The 22,017-nt window shown below is 53.2% G+C and overlaps 1 protein-coding gene across 2 annotated transcripts; it reads left to right on the forward strand.

Moving 5' to 3' along the window:
* Positions 1–521: 521 nt before the first annotated feature.
* ASB13 (ankyrin repeat and SOCS box containing 13) lies at positions 522–21,580 on the forward strand. 2 transcript variants are annotated; one of them, XM_072825927.1, is made up of 6 exons: positions 522–674; positions 8,432–8,619; positions 9,326–9,476; positions 11,724–11,894; positions 17,398–17,589; positions 18,824–21,580. In XM_072825927.1, the coding sequence occupies exons 1-6, from the start codon at positions 632–634 to the stop codon at positions 18,949–18,951; spliced, it is 873 nt and encodes a 290-aa protein (XP_072682028.1). In that variant the 5' UTR covers positions 522–631; the 3' UTR covers positions 18,952–21,580. The 2 variants fall into 2 exon arrangements, with proteins under 2 accessions (XP_072682028.1, XP_072682030.1); XM_072825929.1 differs by having other exon boundaries at positions 11,724–11,858.
* The last annotated feature ends 437 nt before the right edge of the window (positions 21,581–22,017 follow it).

The following is a 22,017-nucleotide window of genomic DNA, read 5'->3' on the forward strand; positions in this document are numbered from 1 at the left end:
GAGCTCGAGCACCACGGGACCCCGCCTGTCCGTGCACCGCGCCCAGCAGCTCCGCGGCGACCCCCCCCCCCCACCCCCGGCCCAGCCCGGGGCTGCAGCGGGACCCCGCCTGTCCGTGCACCGCGCCCAGCAGCTCCGCGGCGACCGCCCCCCCCACCCCCGGCCCGGCCCGGAGCTGCAGCGGGACCCCGCCTGGCCGTGCTCCGCGGCGCCCCCCCACCCCCAGCCCGGGGCTGCAGCGGGACCCCGCCTGGCCGTGCACCGCGCCCAGCAGCTCCGCGGCGACCCCCCCACCCCCACCCCCGGCCCGGCCCGGAGCTGCAGCGGGACCCCGCCTGGCCGTGCTCCGCGGCGCCCCCCCACCCCCAGCCCGGGGCTGCAGCGGGACCCCGCCTGTCCGTGCACCGCGCCGGCGCCCTCCCGCCCCCACCCTCCAGCCCACAGCGCCCGGCCGGGTCGGGAGCTCCAACGTGGCTCGCAGTGCGCACGGCTCCGGGCCCCGGCGCGGCGGAACTACAACTCCCGGGTGCCCTCGGGCGCCCGCCCCGCCCCCCGCCCGCGGAGCCCCGCCCAGGTCGCGGGCGCCCGAGTCTCGGGGTGTGCGGGCGCGCGGCAGCAGCGGGAGGGCGGCATGGAGCCCCGCACCGCGGACGGCTGTTTCCTGGGCGACGTGGGTAGGTGCGGGCGCGGGGGGCGCGGGGGCGCCGGGAGCGGGGGGGGGTGGTGGCGGGAGCGGGGGCCGCGCTGCCCCCGGGCGGGCAGGTGCGTCTGAGGACACGCGCGCGGCCGCGGGGACGCGCTGCCCCAGGGCGCGGGCGGGGGCGTCGGGGCGGGCGGAGGTCGGGGACCCGCCGGGTGCCCGCGAGCATCTCGGGCTCCCAGCCCCCGGCCGGCGCGTTGCAGGGCTCGTCGCGGTGGTGGCGCGCCAGGCGCGGGACATCCCAGCCGCAGACGCACCTGCGCACCAAGCACCTTGGGGAGGGCCGGGCAGGTCGCGGCCAGGCTCAGCGCCCAGAGGTGCTCGGTGAGGGAGCCGCAACGTCTTCCAGCGGCCTGCGGGGTCGGAGCGCACCGTCACTAGCATCCTACAGGTACACCCGGCCAGGACCCAAGGCATGCGCTCCGGGAGGAGGGGGTGCCCTTGTGACAGGTCACCCTGTGTGTTTAAGAAAAAAAAAAAAAAAAAGTCCATCTAGGTTCTTCCCTGCATCTTGCTTCTAATATTCTGGCTACGGAAGAATAAAATAAATTCGAGGGCAAAGGGACATTCTCTGGGGGAAGCAAACATCCCTGCCCATGAACTAATACTACAGACGACACGTGCCCAGAACGCACTTTGAAAACCTGGAAGAAAAAAAAAAAATCTAAAGTACTTTTACACTGGTTAAAAACAGCAGTGCCAATAACGCTGAGGAGTCTTAGGAGTACGTTTGGTCTGAGAGGGATTACTGTCTTAGCAAGGCAGGTATTTGAGTTGATCTTGCAAAACAGCCACCGTCAACAAGATCAAAGGCGTTGAATAAGTGTCTGGTGTTAGCTGGCCTTCCACCCTGGGCACGCACAAGACTTGGACCTCAGCACGATCTGCGTTTGGTTCAGTTAAATAAGTGATGAACAGCTAACCAGGGTGGCCTAGGCACAGTTTCCTTATTTTTGTTCACACACAATGCTTAATAACACAGCATTTACTTCTGAGCGTTTTTGTTTTCGCCTGGTTTAGGGAATCTTGAAGAGAAAAGCACGCTCCATCAATGGATTTACAGCTTCTGAGGCTCGTGGATGTTTTTGACACTCATTCTTTTATTTCCTCTAAAAAAATATGTCCCGATGCTTTTCAACACTAATGAATCCGCTGAATGTATTGAACCTGGAAGCCTGCTATCCCAGCAGAAGCAGAGGCCCACTGTAGGAACTGGTAACCCATTTTAACATTCAGATCTGAAAGTCTAGATGCATGGTATATTTCAAAGCATTAGATTTTCCATTTTTTCAATAGAACACCTCACAGAGGTAAAGAGTGTGCTTATTAAGGCCATATTGTAAGGCTCTGCAGACAATTTAGGGCAAGTCACCTCCTAAGTGAATCCAGAATTCGTAACTCAGCAAATGTAATACAGGTTGTAGCGGACCCAAGGTAAGTGCCCATTTGCACAGTTGAAAACGTGATCCCACATTTAGGATCTGGACCCAAGAGTTGTACCTGAGAGGCTAGCAGAAGACGACAAAGGGTACCTTGAGGACTAGGGTGCTCTAAGCCAGGTGAGCCAGTTTTCTTCAGTCATCCTTGGCCAGGAACTCCAAACACAGCCCACTACTGTCTGGGGTATTCAGAGGGTGAGATGGAAAGAGAAAGGAGAGTGTTTCTGGGACCACCGTAAGAGCCTGGAGCTGCTAGGTTATATGCCAGCACTAGCCGCGAACCCTGGGGCAGCTATGGACAGTCCTTATTGAGTTCATGCAACTAGAAAGAAGCAAGGCTGAGGTTTAAACCCAGGTGGATTTTTTTCTGGGTTGCTTGTTTGACGCTAAAAGGCTCACGCCCTTCCCATAAAATACATTAATCTCTAATCAGTTGGTAAGGTTGAGTGTTTTCTCTGAGCAGTTAAGTCTCAAGAGTGGGCTTAAAATATTCAGTAAACTGTGTTGGAAACATTCGCGTGCTCACCTAGGCTTTGTTGTTCACTTATGAACACAGGAAGAGTAGATTTAGCATAATTCTTAAGGGCCTTAGGATTTTTGAAATGTTCAGTGACCATTGGCTTCAACTTAAAGTCTCCAGCTTAACAGCTCACGAGAGAGCCTGTCTGTCCCCTGAAGCCAGGCTTTGACTTCTCTCTAGCTGTGAAAGTCCTAGATGGCATCTTCTTCCCATAGAAGGCTGTTTCATCCACACTGATAATGTTTGGTGTAGCCACCATTAATTTTCTTAGCTAGATCTTCTGGACCGCCTGCTGCTTCCCCTTGCACCTTTGTTTTGGAGGTGGCTCCTTTCCTTAAACCTCACAATCCAACCTCTGCTGGCTTCCAGTTTTTCTTCTACAGCTTCCTCACCTTTCATGGAATGGAAGAGAGTTAGGGCCTTACCCTAGATCGGGCTTTGGCTTAAGGCAGTGTTGTGGCTGGTTTGATCTTCTCTCCAGACCACCTAAACTTTCTCCATATCAGCAGTAAGGCTGTTTCATCTTATGAATGTGTTCACTGGAGTAGCACTTTTAATTTCCTTCAGGAACTTTCTTTGCATTCACAACTTGGCTGTTTGGTGCAAGAGGCCTAGCTTTCAGCTGGTGTTAGCTTTCCACATGCCTTCCTTTCCGAGCTTAATCATTTCTAGTTTTTTTTTTTTTTTTTTTTTTAAAGATTTTAGAGTGAATCTATGTGAGTGGAGGAGGCTGCAGAAGGGTAGGTGAGAAGGAGAGAGAATCTCAAGCAGACTTGGTGCTGAGCAGGGAGCCTGCAGTGGGGCTGATCTCACAACTCTGAGGTCGTGACCTTCACTGGTATCAAGAGTCGGATGCTGAACTGACTGAGCCACCCAGGCGCCCCTCATTTCTAGTTTTTTTTTTTTTTTTAATTTTTATTTATTTATGATAGTCACACAGAGAGAGAGAGGCAGAGACACAGGCAGAGGGAGAAGCAGGCTCCATGCACCGGGAGCCTGACATGGGATTCGATCCCGGGTCTCCAGGATCGCACCCTGGGCCAAAGGCAGGCGCCAAACCGCTGCGCCACCCAGGGATCCCTTTTTGGTATTTTTTTATTGGAGTTCGATTTGCCAACATATGGTGTAACACCCAGTGCTCATCCCATCAGGTGCCCCCCCTCAGTGCCCGTCACCCAGTTACCCCGACCCCTCGCCCACCTCCCCTTCCACTGCCCCTTGTTCGTTTCCCAGAGTTTCATTTCTAGCTTTTGATTTGAAGTGAGAGATTGGGGGGGGGGGGGACTCTTCCTTTCGCTTGAACACATAGAGGCCATCATGGGGCTATTAACTGGTCTTAATTTCAATGTTGTGGGCTTAGGGAATGGGGAGGCCCGAAGAGAGGGAGACTGGGTAACAGCGGGTTGGTGAAATCAGAACACACACATTTGCCGATTCAGTTCACCATCTTATGTGGGTGTAGTTTGTGGCACCTGCAGACGGAGACCATCTGAGGTGATTGATCGATCACTGGAACAGATGTAATAGTTGGGAATATTGCAAGAATTACCAAAGCATGACAGACACAAAGTGAAGCAAACACTGTTGGAAAAATTGCAACACAGAATTGCCACAGGCCTTCAACTCGTAAAAAAAAAAAAAAAAAAAAAAAAAAAAAAAAAAAAAAAAAAAAAGGCAAAAAACCCCAAAAAACAAATTATCTGCAAAGTGTAAGACATCGAAGGCTCCCTGGCCTTCCTGAGCTGCCTCTCCCTTTTTGCTGCAAGATTCAGGGCCTCACACCCTGTTTTCCTCTTTGTAGGGTTGCAACCCTTCACACTACTCCATTGGGTTTTCCTTCTTTCGGACCAAATTTACAGTGAAGGCCACTGTTCACTAACCCCCAAGACAGGCATGCCAGGGACAGGTGATTACTACTGGGGAAGCAAGTCCCCTTCCTTTTTTTTTTTTTTTTTTTTTTTGCAAGTCCCCTTCCCAAGGCAGTATATAGAAAGCCCCACAAGCTCGGCTCTTATATTTTGTGAGAATTGAATCTTCCTGAGTTTCAGCTCTCCTTTTGCCTCTACCCCTCCCTCCCACCCCACATATGATCAGGTCCCTGTTTACTAAGAGCCACCATTTGGCGAGCACTTTGTGCCAGGCCTCACACTAAGTGCTTTTGCTTACTTTAGCTCACTTTACAGTTTATTCAGTGGTGGATTATGAAAATTATCAACAACCCGATTTGTAGGTGAAGAAACACTCGGGGCGGGGGGGGCAAAGTCCTGCAGAAGCTAATGAGTGGCCAAGTTTCAGATGCAGCAGCAGAGAGCTCTCGGCCCCCGTACTTTCCTGCCCCACGGTGGAGGCACTGGGCCAGCTTCGTAGACGGCCATCAGCACGTAAATGAGGAAGTTCTCCCTTGGCGGAGGAGAGCAAGTCACCCCACTTGGGGTCTGTAGGAGTGCTCCGGCAAGATTTGTGGATGGACTGGTGGGTTAGGTGGTTTTCTAGGGGAATGTAATAAGACGTGTAATGTGATAAAAGACAAGTGCTATTATGAAGAGGAATGGGATCTTGCCTTTGAAGTAGGGGGCGTGATAATAAGGGTGGGTCAGTATTAACCCAGCATTGCCATTTAGGACTTTTTTTTTTTAAGCCTAGTGCCTGGAAGATGCCACTGTATCTTAGGTAATGGACACTGAGAAAACATAGCTGTAGTGTGTGCATTCAGGTAGGTCAGTCTCGGGCTAGTTTGTGTGCTTTTGTCTCCATTTGACCCAGACAAGAACCCTCCTCACATAGTAGGGGGCCCAACCGGAAGCTGGGCACCAGGCCCCACGTGACCTTGGGCTCACTACATTCAAGGCTTTGGTGCTCAGCCCCGCCGTTCTTGTAGGCTCCAAGCTCAGGCAGGTGGCTGGAGGGCTAAGCAATTCTGTGATCATGTCTAGGCAGTATCCAGGCGAAGCAGGGAGATGGTCTTCTCCTGGAAGTCCTTGGGACAGAGGGGAGTTTTGAAGCTGTGAAACCACTCACACGCTCGCCTTCCTTTCTTGGGAACTACAGTTGGGTCAGGTGTCCTGACAGGAGTGAGGATTACTGTGATTAACTTAGAGCACTCCTCTGGGCGTGGAACAGATGCTTCTGGGAACCGACCTATGTGGCCATTAGTCTGTTCTCCAGTGTGGCAGGTAGCAGGCAAACAGGTGATGACCACGGTCTGGTGGGAACACACAAGCAGGCGGGTGGGCCATGGGAGCACAGACAAGATGCTGACCCAGATAGGGGCAGAGGTGGGGCAAGTCCTCCTGGAGAGAGCCATCTTTGGATTGCAGTGTGGAAAGATACAACTAGAATTTATGTAGGGTGAGTGAGAAGAGGTAGGAATGGGGTGAGGAGTTTGAGGGGGAGAGGGGGCTTTATTCACAGGGAGAAGTACTGTCTCGGCCAGTGGCTCTCAAAGTGTGGTCCCCAGACCATCAGCATCACATGGGAACCTATTAGGGAATTCACATTCTCAGGACCAAGACCTGTTGACTCTGGATGCTGGGGTAGGGCTCAGCCATCTGTTCTCAGGCCCTCCCCCCGCTGTTGCTGCCCCGGCGTGAGTGCCACTGGTTAAAGGTATGGGGAGGCCAGAGCGCCACTTTTATGTACCTCATTTCTAGAGCTGAAGAGTGATGGGAAGCGGTGAGCTAGTGTGTGAGAGAGAATTTTACTTCCTATTGGGATCAGAGTAGTGCCTTTACTAATCACAAATTTGTTGAATGGGTCCTTTGAGGTTGATTGCAAAAAGTTATAGTCAATTTGAGATGAAGGAAAAGAAAGCCATTTACCAAACTCATGAGAGCTCTAAGTACTAAGAGAAAATCTATAGCTGTAAATGTCCGTATGAAGAAATAGCTCAAATGAACATCTTGCTTCAGATACCGCAAAAAGAAAACTAAAGCCAGAGAAAGCAGAAGGGAAGAAATAATATAGACAGGAAATCCATGAAATAGAGAATAGAAAAACAACATAGGAAAAAAAAAAAAAAACAAAACCAAAAGTTGGTTCTTTGGAAAGGTCAACAAAATTGACAAACCTTTAGGCTAAACTAATCAAGGAAGAAGATGCAAATTATGAAAAATCAAGAATGAAAGAGGGTCGTGACTCTGGTCCTTATAGAAAGGAGGACCACAAAGGGACGCTTTGAACAGTGGGGTCTCAGCCTGCCGGGGCTGCGGTGACAAGACGGCGCACACTGGGCAGCCTGTACCACGCACACTAGCTTTCTCACAGCTCTGGAGGCTGGAAAAGTCCAAGATCAGGGGGTCAGCAGGGTTGCTTTCTCCTGAGGCTTCTCCTCCCCTTAGCTTACAGATGGCCACCTTCTCACTGTGACCTCACGTGGGCTTGCCTCTGGTCACACACACTCCAGGTGTGTGTCCTGATCTTTTAAAGATTTTACACACGAGTGGGGTGAGGTGCAGAGGGAGCAGACTCCCCGCTGAGCAGGGAGCCTGACATGGGACTCGATCCCAGGTCCCTGAGATCATGACCTGAGCCCTAAGCAGACGCTTCACCCACTCAGCCACCCAGGGACCCCTGTGTTTTAATCTCTTATAAAGACCCCAGTTAGATGGGATTAGAGCCTACACCAATGGCCTTACCTAAATTACTTATGAAGAGGCACAGTCCCCAAATACAGCCACATTCTGAGGTTCTAGAGTTAGGGCTTCTGTTAGGAGTTTTGGGGGCACAGCTCAGTCCATAATAAGTTTTAGGCCAACGGATTAGATGATGTACATAAAGCAAACAAATTCCTATATACATACAAACCACCAATTGACTCAAAAAATAGGAACTCTGAGTAGACCTATAACAAAGAGATGGAATTAGTAATTAAAGTGTATAGCAGCAAAGGAAGCCCAGACCCAGAGGTCTTCACAGGTGAATTTGAGCCATCATTTAAAGATCAGATATCTGGGCGGCCCAGTGGTTGAGCATCTGCCTTTGGCTCAGGGTGTGATCCCAGAGTCCTGGGATCGAGTTCTGCATCGGGCTCCCCGCAGGGAGCCTGCTGCTCCCTCTGCCCATGTCTCTCCCTTTCTCTCTGTGTCTCTCAGGAATAAATAAAAATAAATAAAATCCTTAAAAAAAAATAAAGATTCCATACCAATTCTTTGTAAACCCTTCCAAAGATTAAAAGAATAATTTCCCAGCTCCTTCTAGGAAGCAGGTAGTATCTTGATGCTAAAACCAGACAAAAACATGAAGCATAAGACAAATAACTTAGGAATATAGACACAAAAGTCCTCAAAACACTAGCAAACTAAACATACCATGACCAAGAGGGTTTATCCTGGAAATGCATGGTTGGTTTAACACCTGGAAGTCCGTTAATGTAATATATTTCCACAGAATTAAGGAAAGCTGGCGCGATCATTGCAATGGACACAGAAGTGTCTAACAAAAACCCAGCACCACCTTGTGATTTTAAAAAAAAAAAAAACCTCAGCTAGAAAGGGAGGTGAGCTTCCCCCCCGCCCCCCCGACAAAGGCCACCTGTGGGAGACTCACAGCTGGAAGCATCGCTGAGGTTATGGTAGCCGAAACCGAGAGCCAGACGCCCAGCCAATGGAGCCATCCAGGCTCCCATCACCCTGGGGTTTTGAGGAGTGTCTGGACCAACTCCGTGAGCATATGTGGTGCCCCAGGCTTCAGAAAGGGTCCCCGGAAACCTATGACGTTCCCTTGGCCCGGAGGGCAGCGGCGTGGCCCCAGCACTGGGTCTGCCTTCTTTTCCAGGTTTCTGGGTGGAGCGCACCCCGGTGCACGAGGCCGCCCAGCGCGGCGAGGCCCTGCAGCTGCAGCGGCTGATCGAGAGCGGCGCCTGTGTCAACCAGGTCACCGTGGACTCCATCACGCCCCTGCACGCAGCCAGTCTGCAGGGCCAGGCGCAGTGTGTGCAGCTGCTGCTGGCTGCCGGGGCCCAGGTGGGTGCCATCTCGGGGTCCCCTGCACAGCGAGGACCAGCGTGGTTATGGCTCGGCTCCTGAGGGGCACTGGTGGCAGTTCTGGCGAGGGAGGGAAGGAGGGGCTGAGGGGGTGCCGTGCGCATCGGGCAGGCCGTGGGGGGTGCTGCTTGCATCCAGCAGCTAAGTGGGATGCTGGGAAACCAGCGCTCGGCCAGGGAGGGTGGGGGCGGTCACACAGAGCACAAGACTCTGGTGCCTTTTCCTTGGTGTAAGTGTGCCCGCCAGGGTGGACGTGGGGGCCCCAAGCAGTTCTGGCCGTGGGGAGCTGGCCTGACACCCGCAGCCCGAGGGCTCAGCTGGAACCAGTGTCCACCCGGGGCTGCACTGTCCACACTGCACCACCTACCCTCAAAGGCTTGCCCGGGACAGTGGCCCGGAAGAGCTGGAACATGCTTTCCTGCAGTCTGGGTGTATCTGGGGGCCGGGGCAGGTGGCAAGAGTGAAGCCGAGTTGACCCCGTCCCGAGAGAAGAGCTCCGCCCAGCCCCCTCCCGCAGCTTTCGGGCTAGCGGGCACTCCCAGCCCTGGCCCAGCCTGGCACCCCGGCACCTACTCTCAAACTGGTGCTTCTAAGAGCCTTTGCAAAGATGAATGTGGATCGGGGGAGAAAGCGCGTGGCGTGGGCTCCCCCTCCGTCCTGACGCTCGTTCCTTCCTCCCCACCAGGTGGATGCCCGCAACATCGACGGCAGCACACCCCTGTGTGATGCCTGCGCCTCTGGCAGCATCGAGTGTGTGAAGCTGTTGCTCTCCTACGGGGCCAAGGTCAACCCACCCCTGTACACGGCATCCCCGCTGCACGAGGCCTGCATGAGCGGTGAGTCCGTGCAAGCAAGCAGTGTAGACGGGAAGCCATGGGCCGGCTAAGGAGCGCTCCCTGTCTGCTTCTGGCTCTTGCTCACCTGCCGTGTGGTCCTCAGCTTTTCCTTCTGAAGATGCTTTTCACCCAGGAGTAGGGTGCCATGGTTTCTAGGATAGGATCTGTTTCTCAGCTGCGTCCTCCAGAGCCCTCAGATACTAAGTCCCTCTACCCTGCCGCGGTTCCCTCAGCCTTCACGGTCTTGTGCCCTGTGGGCCCCTGTTCTAGTTGGGAGAGGGGACCCAACATGTGCCCGAGGACAGGTGCTCTCGGGAGGAAGCGCTCATCCAGGAGGCTTGGAATAGGTGGGATTTCAACTGCCCCGCAAGAATGGGTAGGTTTCAGATGGTGGGAGGGTAAGAGGAAGGTCCTGCATGCACAGAGAAAGTGACCTGTCCAGGCTCGCTGGACCAGAAGTTCCCAGTGGAGGGGCAGCAGGTAAGGCCAGAAATTTAGGGCAAGACCGGCAGGTGGGAAATCTTTGAATGAGGGACTAAGGAGCTTGGATTCTACTCCTTAGAGCAAAGGTTGCAAGCTTGTGGTCAGTATTTTGATTGGCAGTCACCGTGCTGGTCCTGGTTGTGGGGGTGTGGGTGCATATGCTCTTCCCCGGCTCCCCTCAGGGCCTCTGCTCTCTGCTGCCTCCCACCCCACTTCCCAGGGAGGTCATCTTCTGTTACCCGGATCTAGTGCGGAGACCACGCCACCTCCATCCAGGTCAAATGCACATCGTACGATTCCAAGGACGCTTTATGAAATCCAGGACCCTATGTATGATCGTGTGGCTGATCCACACACTCCTCAGAATCCTTGGGTGGGTGATCCCCATGGCCTGAGGGTGGAGGCCACGGTCTTTGGGATGGCACGTAAGGGGCAGTGACCTGGGCCTTGCTCCGGGGAGCTCTCCTCGCCCTCTCCCACCCCTGGCCCCACAGAGACCCGCCTCCAGTCCCACCTGTAGCTGCTCAGTGCTCCTGCCCTTTCTCACCTGCGTCTCTGCATCGGTTCTTCTCTGCCTGAAATCCCACCTGTGCAGATGGAGGACTAGGACCGGAGTGATCTGCTGAGATGTTACACGCTCCACCCTGCTAATATACAGTCCTCTGGTGCTCTCTCTGGGCTGCTAAGTGTCTGGAAGTCTCTGGTCATTAGTTTGTCCTTCCTTGTGGAGGGCGGTAGGGACACCTTTGGAAATGTATGTCCTGCTCTTAGGCCAATAGCCGCGAGGGTGGAGGGGTGGGGCGAGGGGAGAGCTTTTCTTGTATCTGCTTAATTGCCGTAAGCTCAAAATAACCCTTAAGCTAAAGTAGCCTATTTGGGGGGTGGCGTAGTCTGCTTCTCTTGGATAGAGGGGTGCAAGGGGTGGTATGATGTGGAGAGGGGCTGGGGCCATTGCAGTGATGCTAAGTGGGATGGATTCATTTAGAAAGCTTTGGGCAAAGGATGGGCAGGATTCAGCATGAAGGAGAGGAGAGCACGGGGTCAAAACGGACTCAGGAGTGACGCCACCAATGGAGACGGGTTTGCTAGGAACAGGTGTCCCCGGGGAGGGGAAGGAGGACCATGGTCGAGACATTCCCAAGGGCACAGCCTGCGGAGGGCTGTAGGCAGGGGGTGGATTTCAGGGCTAGAGGTGGAAGCTTGGCAGCTTCCAATGACGAAGCACGATTAAGTGAGGAGGGAGGATGCAGCCCGGGACAGAATGAAGCTCCACTCAAACCGCGTTCAAGATGCCGGGGACAAGGGCAGGGGTCTAGGATAAGCTTAGGGAAGTTCATCCAGGAGCCTTGGACTCGGGCTGCCAGCAGCCTTACAAGATCCCCTCCAGGCTTGGCGTTCCTGACACAGCTTAGGAGACAACCCCGAGCGGGAGCACCTTCCTTCCTGCCCCAGAGCCGGAGCAGCAGGGAGCAGAGTCCGGCTCTTAGAGGTGGTGTCCCCAAACCTTTATGCTCTCCGCCAAGAGGGGCAGCTGTGCCACTCCCCGCCCCCCACCTCCAGGCAGGCTTGAACCCTGCAGGCTCAGAAGCGACAACCTTCTCTGGCTCCCTAGGGCCACATGGGATCGTCAACCGCCTTTAGTTGGGACGCAGCTCCGGCTCCCCTTTGGGCCTGGGGCTTACCTGTTCAGCTGCCACTCCTCTCAGGTCTTGTTCAGATGCACATGTTCATTCATGGTTCCCATCCTTTTCCGCTTGTTTTAAGGAAGTTCTGAATGTGTGAGGCTTCTGATTGACGTTGGGGCCAACCTGGAAGCACATGACTGCCACTTTGGGACCCCTCTTCATGTCGCCTGCGCCCGGGAGCACCTGGACTGCGTCAAAGTGCTGCTGAACGCAGGTGCGTTGGCATTTGCTGCTGTGCTGCTCAGGGCAGGTGCGTCGTGTTTATACCCATGCTGCCGAGCGCAGGCGTGTTGCCTTTATGCCCGAGCTGTTCAGGGCAGGTGTATTTATACCCGCTCTCCTCAATGCAGGTGTGTCCTGTTTCTACCTGCGCTTCTCAGTGCAGGTATATTGGTGTTCCTACCTGCCTGGCTCAATGCAGGTGTTTTGTTTACCTGCACTGTGTGCTGGCCATGAGCTGGGCGGTGGAATTGGACAGACCAGGTTCGAAGCTGGCTCTCCCACCTGCCAGCTGAGACCTCGGGCCTCCTTTCTATATCTACAAAAGTGGGGAAAATAAATCCTGTTTTGCAGGGTTGTTGGAAGGATTCATGATCACATTTTCGCAGGACCTGATGCTCAGTGAACACTAATCATTATTTTCAGTGGCCACGAGGACCATGCACAGCACCTGCGTAATTTCATTGGCATCCGAATCAGGAAGAGGTGGGGGTCCTTGGGAAAGGAGCCAGCAGCATTTGGAATCCAGGTGCTTGTCAGGTGTTCTGAAAAGGCTCAGGATAGGGAGGGTCCTAAGGCAGAAAACAAAACAAAACATAAAAGCAAAATAAAAAACAACCCAGTCCAGTGCAGGTTGGCTTCAGGACCTGTCTACCACAGAAGTTTTAAAATGGAGCCAAAGTGGGTGTTGGCAAGGAGCTTTCAACCCAATGTAAATATTTTGTTGGAAAATCTTAGCTCAGCAGTTCTGGGTGCAGCTCAGGATAAAAAATAAAACTGGCCGAGAATAGAAGGATGACGAGCTCGCTCCTGACCACGCTCGTTTGAGCGTCAGTTATATGTACTCTTATATTCGGAAGCCTCGTTCGCTTTCATAAGCCACTTTGATGTCTTTTCTGTGAAAGAGATTCCTTTTGTGTCCGGTTAGTCACTGGGGTAGTTTTATTTTGGGCGCAGCGATAAAACGTCTAGATGAGGAGCCATCGAAGGCCTTCCAGCCGGTCAGCGTTCCTGTCAGCCGGGGGTTATCTAGCTGCCCGACTGCTGAGCTTCTGAAATGGCAGTTTTCCAGCCACCAACTGTCCCCACAGTGCTGCTGTCCATGTGCTCCGACACCTCGTGCCCTTTTTTTTTTTTAAGTTCTCTGGTTGAAGCTGTTAGGGGAAAGGACCGAATCAGGGGCTTGCTTGAACCCCAACATCCTTTCTGCTTCGATTAGGATTTGTGGCACCCCACTGCAGGGCCGAGGGGACTTCTTGGTTCGGTGACTGGAAGGATTGGAAGGAGGCAGGTGTCAGGGTCCGTTTGCCCTGAGGGTTCAAGAGCATCGTCAAGCCATCACTGTCCCTGGGGTTTGTAGGTCTGGTGTCCACAGCGCTCGCTTGATCCTATGCCTGGTGCCCCTAACCTGCTTCAAGTGGCTGCATCAGGGTGGGGCTCACATCCAAACTCTTCTTTCCGAGGTTTTGGGTGTCTTCTCCGAAGAGGGGGAAACCACTTGTCCAGCTGTGTCCAGTACACTGAAGGGCCCCAGACTGGGTCCTGGGGTCAAACCTAATCCAGTCCCTTTGTCCAGGCTCGGCCACATCCGATTGGCTAGGTCCAGTTACTTGAACCAATTACTGGGGAGTTGGGGGTGGGCAGGGATTGTCCAACCAGGGCCCCTTCCCGGGGCTGGAGGCCAAGCCACCCCTTCCCCCCAGCCCTTCCCCATTGCCCCATTGCAAGCTCTGGGCTCAGGGGGGCAGGCTGGTCAGAGTGTGGGGGCCTTTCATACACCTGGGGGCTAGGATGAGGGATGACTCAAGTCCCCAGGGGAGGGCCCCTGCCCCTCTCTGCACCCTGCATCAGTGGTGACCCCACCACCAGGCCTCGGACAGCGCCTCCTTCCTAGATGACAGGGACTCTTGTCAAAGGAAACGTCTTGCACATACTGAAGAGTAGAGAGGAGGGCAGTGCCTGGGCTCAACGTGTGATTCTTCAGAGCTGGGGGTGTGCCGCAGACCCTGTGGGAAACCCGGGGAGCCCTGGAAAGCAGCCCCCCCAGCATGGGGCCCAGCTGGTGGCCCCCCTGGGTGGGCTTGGGGTGTCCCAGGCCCCGTGGGGGGCGGGGGAGGGGCTGGAGCAGGAAAGGTGGGGGGCAATCCCCCAAGGTCAGTGACTGTAGCAGTCGGAGGGTGTACAGTGCTGACTCTCAGCCTGGGTTCCCCAGGTGGTGGGGATGGGGTGGGGTGGCTGGGATGGGGTGGGGGGATCGTGCAGTGGGTGGGGAGGGGATGGGGGTAGGGTGGGGTCTGGCAAGGAGGCGGTGGGGGGCAGAGTGTGGGCAGGGGGTCCTGCAGTCGAGCAGGAGGGCAGGAGGGCAGGGTTCGGGCAGTGGGGGGAGGAGTGGGGGGGGGTCTTCCCACGGGGTGGCCCTTGTCGGCACATTGCGTCCACTTGGATCCTGTGATGCTTTGAAATCCAACTTTGACCCGTTTTTCTCTGAAGCATGAGGTTGAGAATTTTTAATGCCCAGATGCCTTCCTTCAGTTGTTTTGCTGGCTTCGTCTCTCCCCCTCCCCCGCCCTGCTCTCTTCACTCCCCCTCCCTCCTCTCCCCTCCCTCTCTCCTTCCCCCTCCCTCTCTCATCCCTCTTTCTGCGCCCCTGCCCCAGGTCAAGGCACATTATCATCCTCAGCCCCCACCTTCTCCCCTCTTCCTCTGTCCCCGTCCCCCCCAGCTCCCTGTTTTATTTATTTATTTTTAAAGATTTTATTTATCTATTCATTCATGAGAGACACACAGAGAGAGGCAGAGACCCAGGCAGAGGGAGAAGCAGGCTCCCTGCAGGGAGCCCCAGGTAGGACTTGATCCCAGGACTCCAGGGTCGCGCCCTGAGCTGAAGGCAGACGCTCAACCGCTGAGCCGCCCAGGTGTCCCCCCCCCCCCCAGCTCCCTGTTTTAATGTGCATATGTGCCCTTCATCTGTCTGCATTTTCTAAGATTCACCTGCCAGGTCAGGGCCTGTACTTTTAATTGACAGCCACGGTGTCACGTCACAGACTTTGCCCTGGTTGCTGGTTTTCCGCCCTGCCCTGTATTTTCAGGTCCCCCCCATGTACCCCTGTACCCCGTGTACTCAGGTCTGTGGCTCCCCCAGCTGCAGAGCTGCTAGGGCCCCTCCTGGTCTCCGTCTGGGTCACACCCAGTTCAGAGGAGCCAAGAGCATGTTTGGTACCCTGGGATGCCCCCTCCTGGGAAGAGTCACCTGCCTGTGTCTCCAGAAGCCCTAGTGAAGGGGGTGGAAGGGAGGTGTGAGCCTGAGAGCTGTTCCTACCCAGAGGTTTCCCCTTGAGGTGCCCGCTTCTCTCTTGCTAAATAGAGACAGTCCCTTTCCTTCCCACTTGGCAAGATTATTGCCACAATTAATGACCTTCGAGACCGCGACCTGCACCTTAGATTCTGTGCACGTTACGGTTTATTTCTCATCACCAGTGTGCGTCTAGCATTCACCCTCCCCTTCGTTCTATGACTGCGATGATAAGATTCTTGATTCATCGGGGCCGCTATGGGAAGAGCACCCCTGATGTGCTGGGGCCGTTAGATGGGGGAGGTCTTTTCTTTATTGCCTCTTAGTATTATTTTTGCAATGCACATCTGCTAAATTAAATACTTAGGTAATGGAGCCTTCTTCCTGAGGGATTTTTTTCCCCTGACCTGACTTGTGAGTTTTGGCTGCGGGCAGTGGAGAGAACTTTCCTGCGCTTGTGTTACCTTGTTGGGGTGCTCGCTGTGTTCTCAGGATCGGACAGTGACCCCCGTTATGGACACAGTTTTTATGTTATACTAGGGGATTGAAGCTATTTTAGGTCAGGGGCGCCTGGGGAGCTCCATGGGTTAAGCATCTGACTTTGGCTCAGATCATGTCCTGGGCTCAGCAGGGAGCCTGCTTGTCCCTTTCTCCCATCTTGGCTTTTGCTCTCTCTCAAATAAATCTTTAAAAAAAAAAAACAAAAAACAAAACTATTTTGAGTCACCTGGTGGCTTAGTGGTTAAGCATCTGCCTTCAGCTCAGGGCATGATCCTGGAGACTCGGGATCGAGTCCCACGTCGGGCTCCCTACCCGGAGCCTGCTTCTCCCTCTGCCTGTGTCTCTGCTTCTCTCTCTTCTGTGTCTCTCATGAATAAATAAATAAAATCTTAAAAATTTTTTTTTTAAAAATGAACTATTTTAAGTCAGAAAGCAGAATTTCCAAATATTTTTGAGCACTGGGACAGGAAATCTAATAGCCTTACACCCCTTATTTCTTCTAAACTTATCATTACGTGGAGATATGTTGTAATCTGATTTCTTTTAACCCCACTTTGCTGATATTTTAGGACTGTGATTTGAATCTACTTGGAGGGAAATAACTTCATTAATGCTGGAGTATTTGCTTGGCTTCTTTAAAAACCTTATCCCCTATCCCCTTTCTCTTATAACCTCCTTATCCATTAGGAGCAGACTTCAAAGAAGTTGGTATTTTCTTTAAAAAAAAAAAAAAATCCTGAGGGTCCAGGAGATCCAATTGCATAGAATTGGTGATGGCCATGAAGGACGTTTTACACAAATCCTATTTTTATCAAAATCTTAATTTTTTCATGCATCTTAAAATACTGTAATTAAATACTACTTCTTTGCCTCTTTCTGTCTGTTGTTATCCTGAAAACAGGTGGATAGCAGAGCTGAATTCACAAGTAAGACACCTCATCTCTTACCTAAACTGTGGATCTCCTACATATATATATGTGTGTGTGTGTATATATATATATACACACACACACACACACACACACACACACACACACACACAGGCAACATTCCCCAAATATGTAAAAAAGAAATAAATAAAAGAAATAAATAAAATCATATATATATATGAATTTTTATTTATTTATTCATGAGAGACATAGGCAGAAGCAGGCTCCCTGCAGGGGGCCCGATGCAGGACTCGATCCCAGGACCCCAAGATCACAACCTGAGCCGAAGGCAGACGCTCAATAACTGAGGCACTGAGATACCCAAGAATATTTATATTTAAGGACCACCCATTCATACCTGCAGCCCCTGCCTCGTGCCCATCATGAGCACGTGTGCAGGAACAGGCAGGAGAGCTTTAGTAGCTGAGCCTGAGTCCAGAGCCTCAGGACCCATGGGAACGCACTGTGTCGGGTCTTGGAACTGCCTCTTAACTCCCAGGGAAGTTTTTGGTTTTATTTTTCTCTTTTTTGGTTTTATTTTTCTCCTTTTTGGTTCTGTTTCCAGTTATATCACTTTCCTATAGCTACTTGTCTTTAGCTCTCTTGCCATAAGAAAAATAAGTGATTACTGCTTTGGGATCTTGAAAAAGATTTTGAAAAGGCTGTAGCAGTAACAGGACCTGCCCTGACTTTCTTTCCTGGATGGAGGATTGCTCTCGTAAACTGTGCTCAACGGGAACGTACCAGCCGATGCTTCTGGCGGCTGCAGGTCCTCTCCTTGGTGATACTTCTTCCCCATTCTGGACTCGCAGGGGCCAATGTGAACGCGGCGAAGCTTCACGAGACCGCCCTGCACCACGCAGCCAAGGTGAAGAACGTTGACCTCATTGAGATGCTCGTTGAGTTCGGAGGCAACATCTACGCCAGGGACAACCGGGGGAAGAAGCCATCCGACTACACCTGGAGCAGCAGCGCGCCTGCCAAGTGCCTGGAGTTCTACGAAAGTGAGGCCGCACTCTCCTTGTTGCTTGAATGTTGTTGGTGTGTTCAGAATGGCACGAGAGCTTGCAAGAAGCTCCGCTCCGACAGTCTGACCAATGACTCAAGGATCTCGAGTTCCCCTGAGCAACTCTGCCCCTTCAGGAGACAGGGGGCCAATGGTCTAGCTGAGGATGAGACTTCCTTGGGGACAAATTTTTAAATGAGTTTGCAAAGCCTTACAACCACAAGAGGCTTTCAGGTGCCTCTCGGTTGAAGGGAAAAAACCCGATTTATTCAAATTTTTGCCCGCCCTACCCAACCAAAATCCATATGACCTTAGAGGCAGATGCCATCTGTACCTGTCACACGTTTCCCGGCAGATATTTCTTTTCCTGCATCCCAAATAATTTGGGGTATGAAGTACCACGGGAAAATGAGTGTCTCCAGGATTTCTTTGTTTTTTTTTTCCCCTCTCTCAAAGGTTTTTGTATTTCATAAATCTTCATAAGTTGAGAATGCTGGGTTTGGTATATTTTGGTAAATTTATATTTTTATCAGGTAGGTATTTGCATCATACATGGGTTTTTAAAGAATCAAGTCATTGTAAAAGGCAGCCTTTGCTCCTGAGCTCAGCTGCCAGGGGTCCCCAGGGACCTCCCGTCATTGGCTGTGGTTTGCTCGCCCTCCCGAGCCATAGCTGCAGGCTTCATCGTTAGTCCTGAGGTCCTGAGCCTGGGCACTACGAGGTGCACCTGTGAGCTGCATGCTGCTGTTCTGTGGTGTCAGTCCCCCCACCTGGGTCGCCTTGTGCCATGTGGTGTGTGGTGGTGAGAGCAGGGCCTGTGGCCTGGAACCACAGGAGCTGCTGCTGGCACCTGCCCTCCACTAACCCTCGCCCTGTCCCCCATGTGTCTGGAGGTTTGAGAAATGAACGTGCTAGCCATAGATTAATTAGTCCCTTGCTGACAAATCTGTGCACGAAGTTATGATATTATGGAAAAGGAAAAAAAAAAAAACCCTTCTCCAAGTCCCACAGAATGAGATCCCAGTGGTCACCACCCAAATTCCATTTCCTGATCTTCCTTCCCCGGGTCCTGGCCATCCTGCCTGGTAGCCTTCCAGAGGGGGCCTGCAGGCCACCTGCCATTTCCAGGGAAAGGGAAGCGATTCTAGTTCCACCTGGGTGTTTATTAAGTCGAAGGATGTTATGCTACTTCCTTAAGCTGACCATGTGTGATTCCTGTTCTCTGTTTCCAGAAACACCTCTGAGCCTGTCGCAGCTCTGCAGGGTGAGCTTGAGGAAAGCCACTGGCGTCAGAGGACTGGAGAAAATCAGCAAGTTGAACATCCCTCCCCGGCTCATCGATTACCTTTCCTATAACTGAGCCGCAGGCCCCAGCTGGAGGTGGAGGGGCAGGTGCAGGGGGGACACTGTGCTGCCGGCCTCCCCGTGCCCAGCGGCCAGCCCAGGTTCAGCCGCTGCAGCTGCCCGACGACTAGAGATAGAATGACGTTCCCTGAGTCCCCGTCGGCTGTCCTGTCTTGTCTTCTCTGCAGACTCCTGGAGAATATTCCTGAGGCTTCGGGGAGGCCCAGCCTCAGCATCTGCGGGGCCGTGGCCCTGTGCTGGCTCTCCTGGAACTTCGCTCCTGTGTCCTCCTGTCACTGACCTGCTTTGCAGGGACTCTCAGGAAGGACTCCTCTGGGAGCACAGGGGAAGGCCAGGTGGGGCTGGGGGTCCAGGACCCTGCTGCCTGGGAGGTCGGGGCTCCTGGCACTGTCGCCGAGTCCATCAGCACTACGGTGGCTCGGGTGTCCGAAGGGACCCCCTGTGCTGCAGAGGTGGGCTCCTGACCATGTGGCCTGGGACAGCTGCTTTGGGAACATCCGACTACTTGGATGCTGCTTTTCTGGAGCTGTGGTTGGCCCATTCCAAGGCCCACCTGTGCCCATCACTCAGGGGGCTTTGCACGGGTCTGAGTTGGGGGAGGCTGAGGCTACTTGTTCCCCACACTAGCACAGTGTTTCTTAGGAGCTTTTCAGGCCTCTGCTCTTAAAAAGTACGTAGGGGACACTCTCTTTTAGAGCAAACATAGGCTGTAGCACGTAGGTTTTGTTAATGAGTCTGTCAAACAGGTAATGTGAAGGTGTATCCTCTTGGATGCTGGGGGTGGTTGTTTCCAACGTAAAGGACTGTCAGGATGCTCCGTAGGGACGATCGTTTACCTGTTTCTGCAGTTACCAGATTCTCTTCTTACCCTAAATTTTGCTCACTCCTCGAAGCTCTGCAACTGGTAGAAGAGGTTGCCAGTGCCCGGTATTAACCACCACCCGACGCGTGCGTTTTGCGGATACGTACGGAGCATCTGTTACGTTTCAGGAGTTGTCTGAGTGCTCTGAGCCGCGTAGGAACGAGACTCTTTGCCCAAGGCAGGGGAAGAAGCCGTTTAACAGCCCGTTCCTGTAGTAATAGAAACAATTAATCCTCACTCTCAGCCACGGGCATGTGCAGCAGTTCATCCAGGTTGCATTTGTGTTAGCCTCTGTATCCTAACTTAAAAACACAAACAGGAACCAGGCGGTTAAAACTAGAGGACTTTGGCATAGTTGGTTCAGGGCTGTTTGGCTTCCGAGGAAACGGGGAAGGCAGCGCCCGTGCCCGACGCTGGCAAACGTCCCCAGGTGCCCCCAGGGGAGCGTGCGGAGTAGAATGAGCCTGGATTGGGGAAGCCAACGGTGCTGCACGTCGGGGGGTGTCGCAGTTACTTGGTGGGGCCCTGGATCCGGGGAGAGTTCCACAGTGGCCGCCGCCACGGGCGTTTTCTGTCTCAGAAATGACATTGATGCCTTTGGCACAGTGGTGTCTGGCTGGGCGCTGGGAATGGGTCACTCCCATCCAGGACCGGCTGAGACCCAAGTTCGGGGTAAATGGGTGTTTTTGCCGTGTGCTGATGGTGATGGCGACAACAAAGTCCCTGGGCTCCGTCCACCCATGTTTTTTTTTTTTTTTTCGTTCATCCAGTTTGTTACAGAAACTGGCCCCGGGCCGTGAAGCTGCTGACGCTTCTTCCTCCCATGGAGCACTGAGTGCAGAGTCTCACGCTCACGGCTCGATGAAACTTGTCCGGTAGAGCCCGTCCTCAGGCTCCGCACAAGGCCCTTCTGTTGGGAGCAGAGACACTGATCATTGTGTTGGTGGGGGGGGGGGGGGTTGGGCTGTCATCTTCAAGGGATGGGGCCCGGCCCATGTCCCAGAGTCCCATCTCCCCACCTCTCTGTCCCCTCCTGATGTCGCTGCTGCCCTCGTGGACAGAGCTACTGCCCGAGGGACCAGATGTCCAAGACTTCGGGGACTCCCGTGGCTTTCCTCCCCACAGCCTTACTGCGATCTACCCTGAGTCCAAGTCGACCAGAGACCAATTTGCTCCTCTGAGCCCAGATCTTCCCAGCCGCCGGGGAGGGACATAAGGTCAGACTTGGATCGTTAAAAGGACATTGATTAAAAATAAATAAAAAAATAAAAATAAAAAATAAAAGGACATTGATGATCAACTCCCGAATCTTACCAATGAGAACAGGAGGCCCCGATAGCCTGTGGTTTGGGGAGGCTGAAGTTGGGTGATTAAAACATGCCTTGAAAAGTATAAAGTGCTCCCCAGACATAAAAGTTACATGGATACGCGTGTGTTGTGGGTTTGTGGATGTCTGCCGACGTTAGAGCTGTGTAAATGACTTCAGACTTTGGGACAGTTCCACTTATCTCAGGAGTCACAGGTGGGACGACCTCTCAGTTGACGTGTTAGAACTCACCCGGTAGGGCCGCCTAGGGGGGCGCAGCGGTTGAGCGTCTCCCTTCCGTTCAGGGTGTGACCCCGGGATCCTGGGATCGAGTCTGCATCGGGCTCCCCAGGGGAGCCCTCTTCTCCCTCTGCCTGTGTCTCTGCTTCTCTGCATCATTCATGCATAAATAATATCTTTAAAAAATAAGTAAATAAAGACGAAGAGATCCGTGTAGCTGTTAATAAAGTGGATTCTGTTTAAGAACGCCTTTCAGCCTCCCGTCGGCTCTGAGGTCCTGTTCTGGTTATGAGACCTTGTATTGTGCAAGAGGACCCGATGCTTCCCCCCCCCCCCACCATCCTCATTTTTGGGTCAAGGAAAGAGGCCGCAGCTACTTTCTTAGGTAAACTAGATTCTGAGAGTCCTGAGTGTGCTGGGTGGCCTCCGCGACCTGCCTGGCTCTTGTCCGAAGGGCAGCGTTGGGTAAAACCCCCTCCACCCGGTAGCCTTGCCTGTTCTGGGATGGCTCATCCCTAGGTAATTGTGAACCTTCTAGATGCGGCTCTGGGCAGAGCTCCCAGCCTCAAATCCTACCCTTGGGAGAGATGGGAGCCTGAGGAACTGGTTTAAGAAGACCCATCGTTGGGCTCTGGGCTGCTGTCTCCCCCCAC

This window comes from Canis lupus, chromosome 5 (assembly GCF_048164855.1).
Source record: "Canis lupus baileyi chromosome 5, mCanLup2.hap1, whole genome shotgun sequence".
Lineage (NCBI taxonomy): Eukaryota > Metazoa > Chordata > Mammalia > Carnivora > Canidae > Canis > Canis lupus.

Coding starts and splice junctions, on each gene's coding strand:
- ASB13 (XM_072825927.1), top strand. CDS start 632: ATGGAGCCCCGCACCGCGGACGGCTGTTTCCTGGGCGACGTGG. Junction 9,477..11,723: donor GCACGAGGCCTGCATGAGCG/GTGAGTCCGTGC, acceptor GCTTGTTTTAAG/GAAGTTCTGAATGTGTGAGG. Junction 11,895..17,397: donor TGCTGTGCTGCTCAGGGCAG/GTGCGTCGTGTT, acceptor CTGGACTCGCAG/GGGCCAATGTGAACGCGGCG.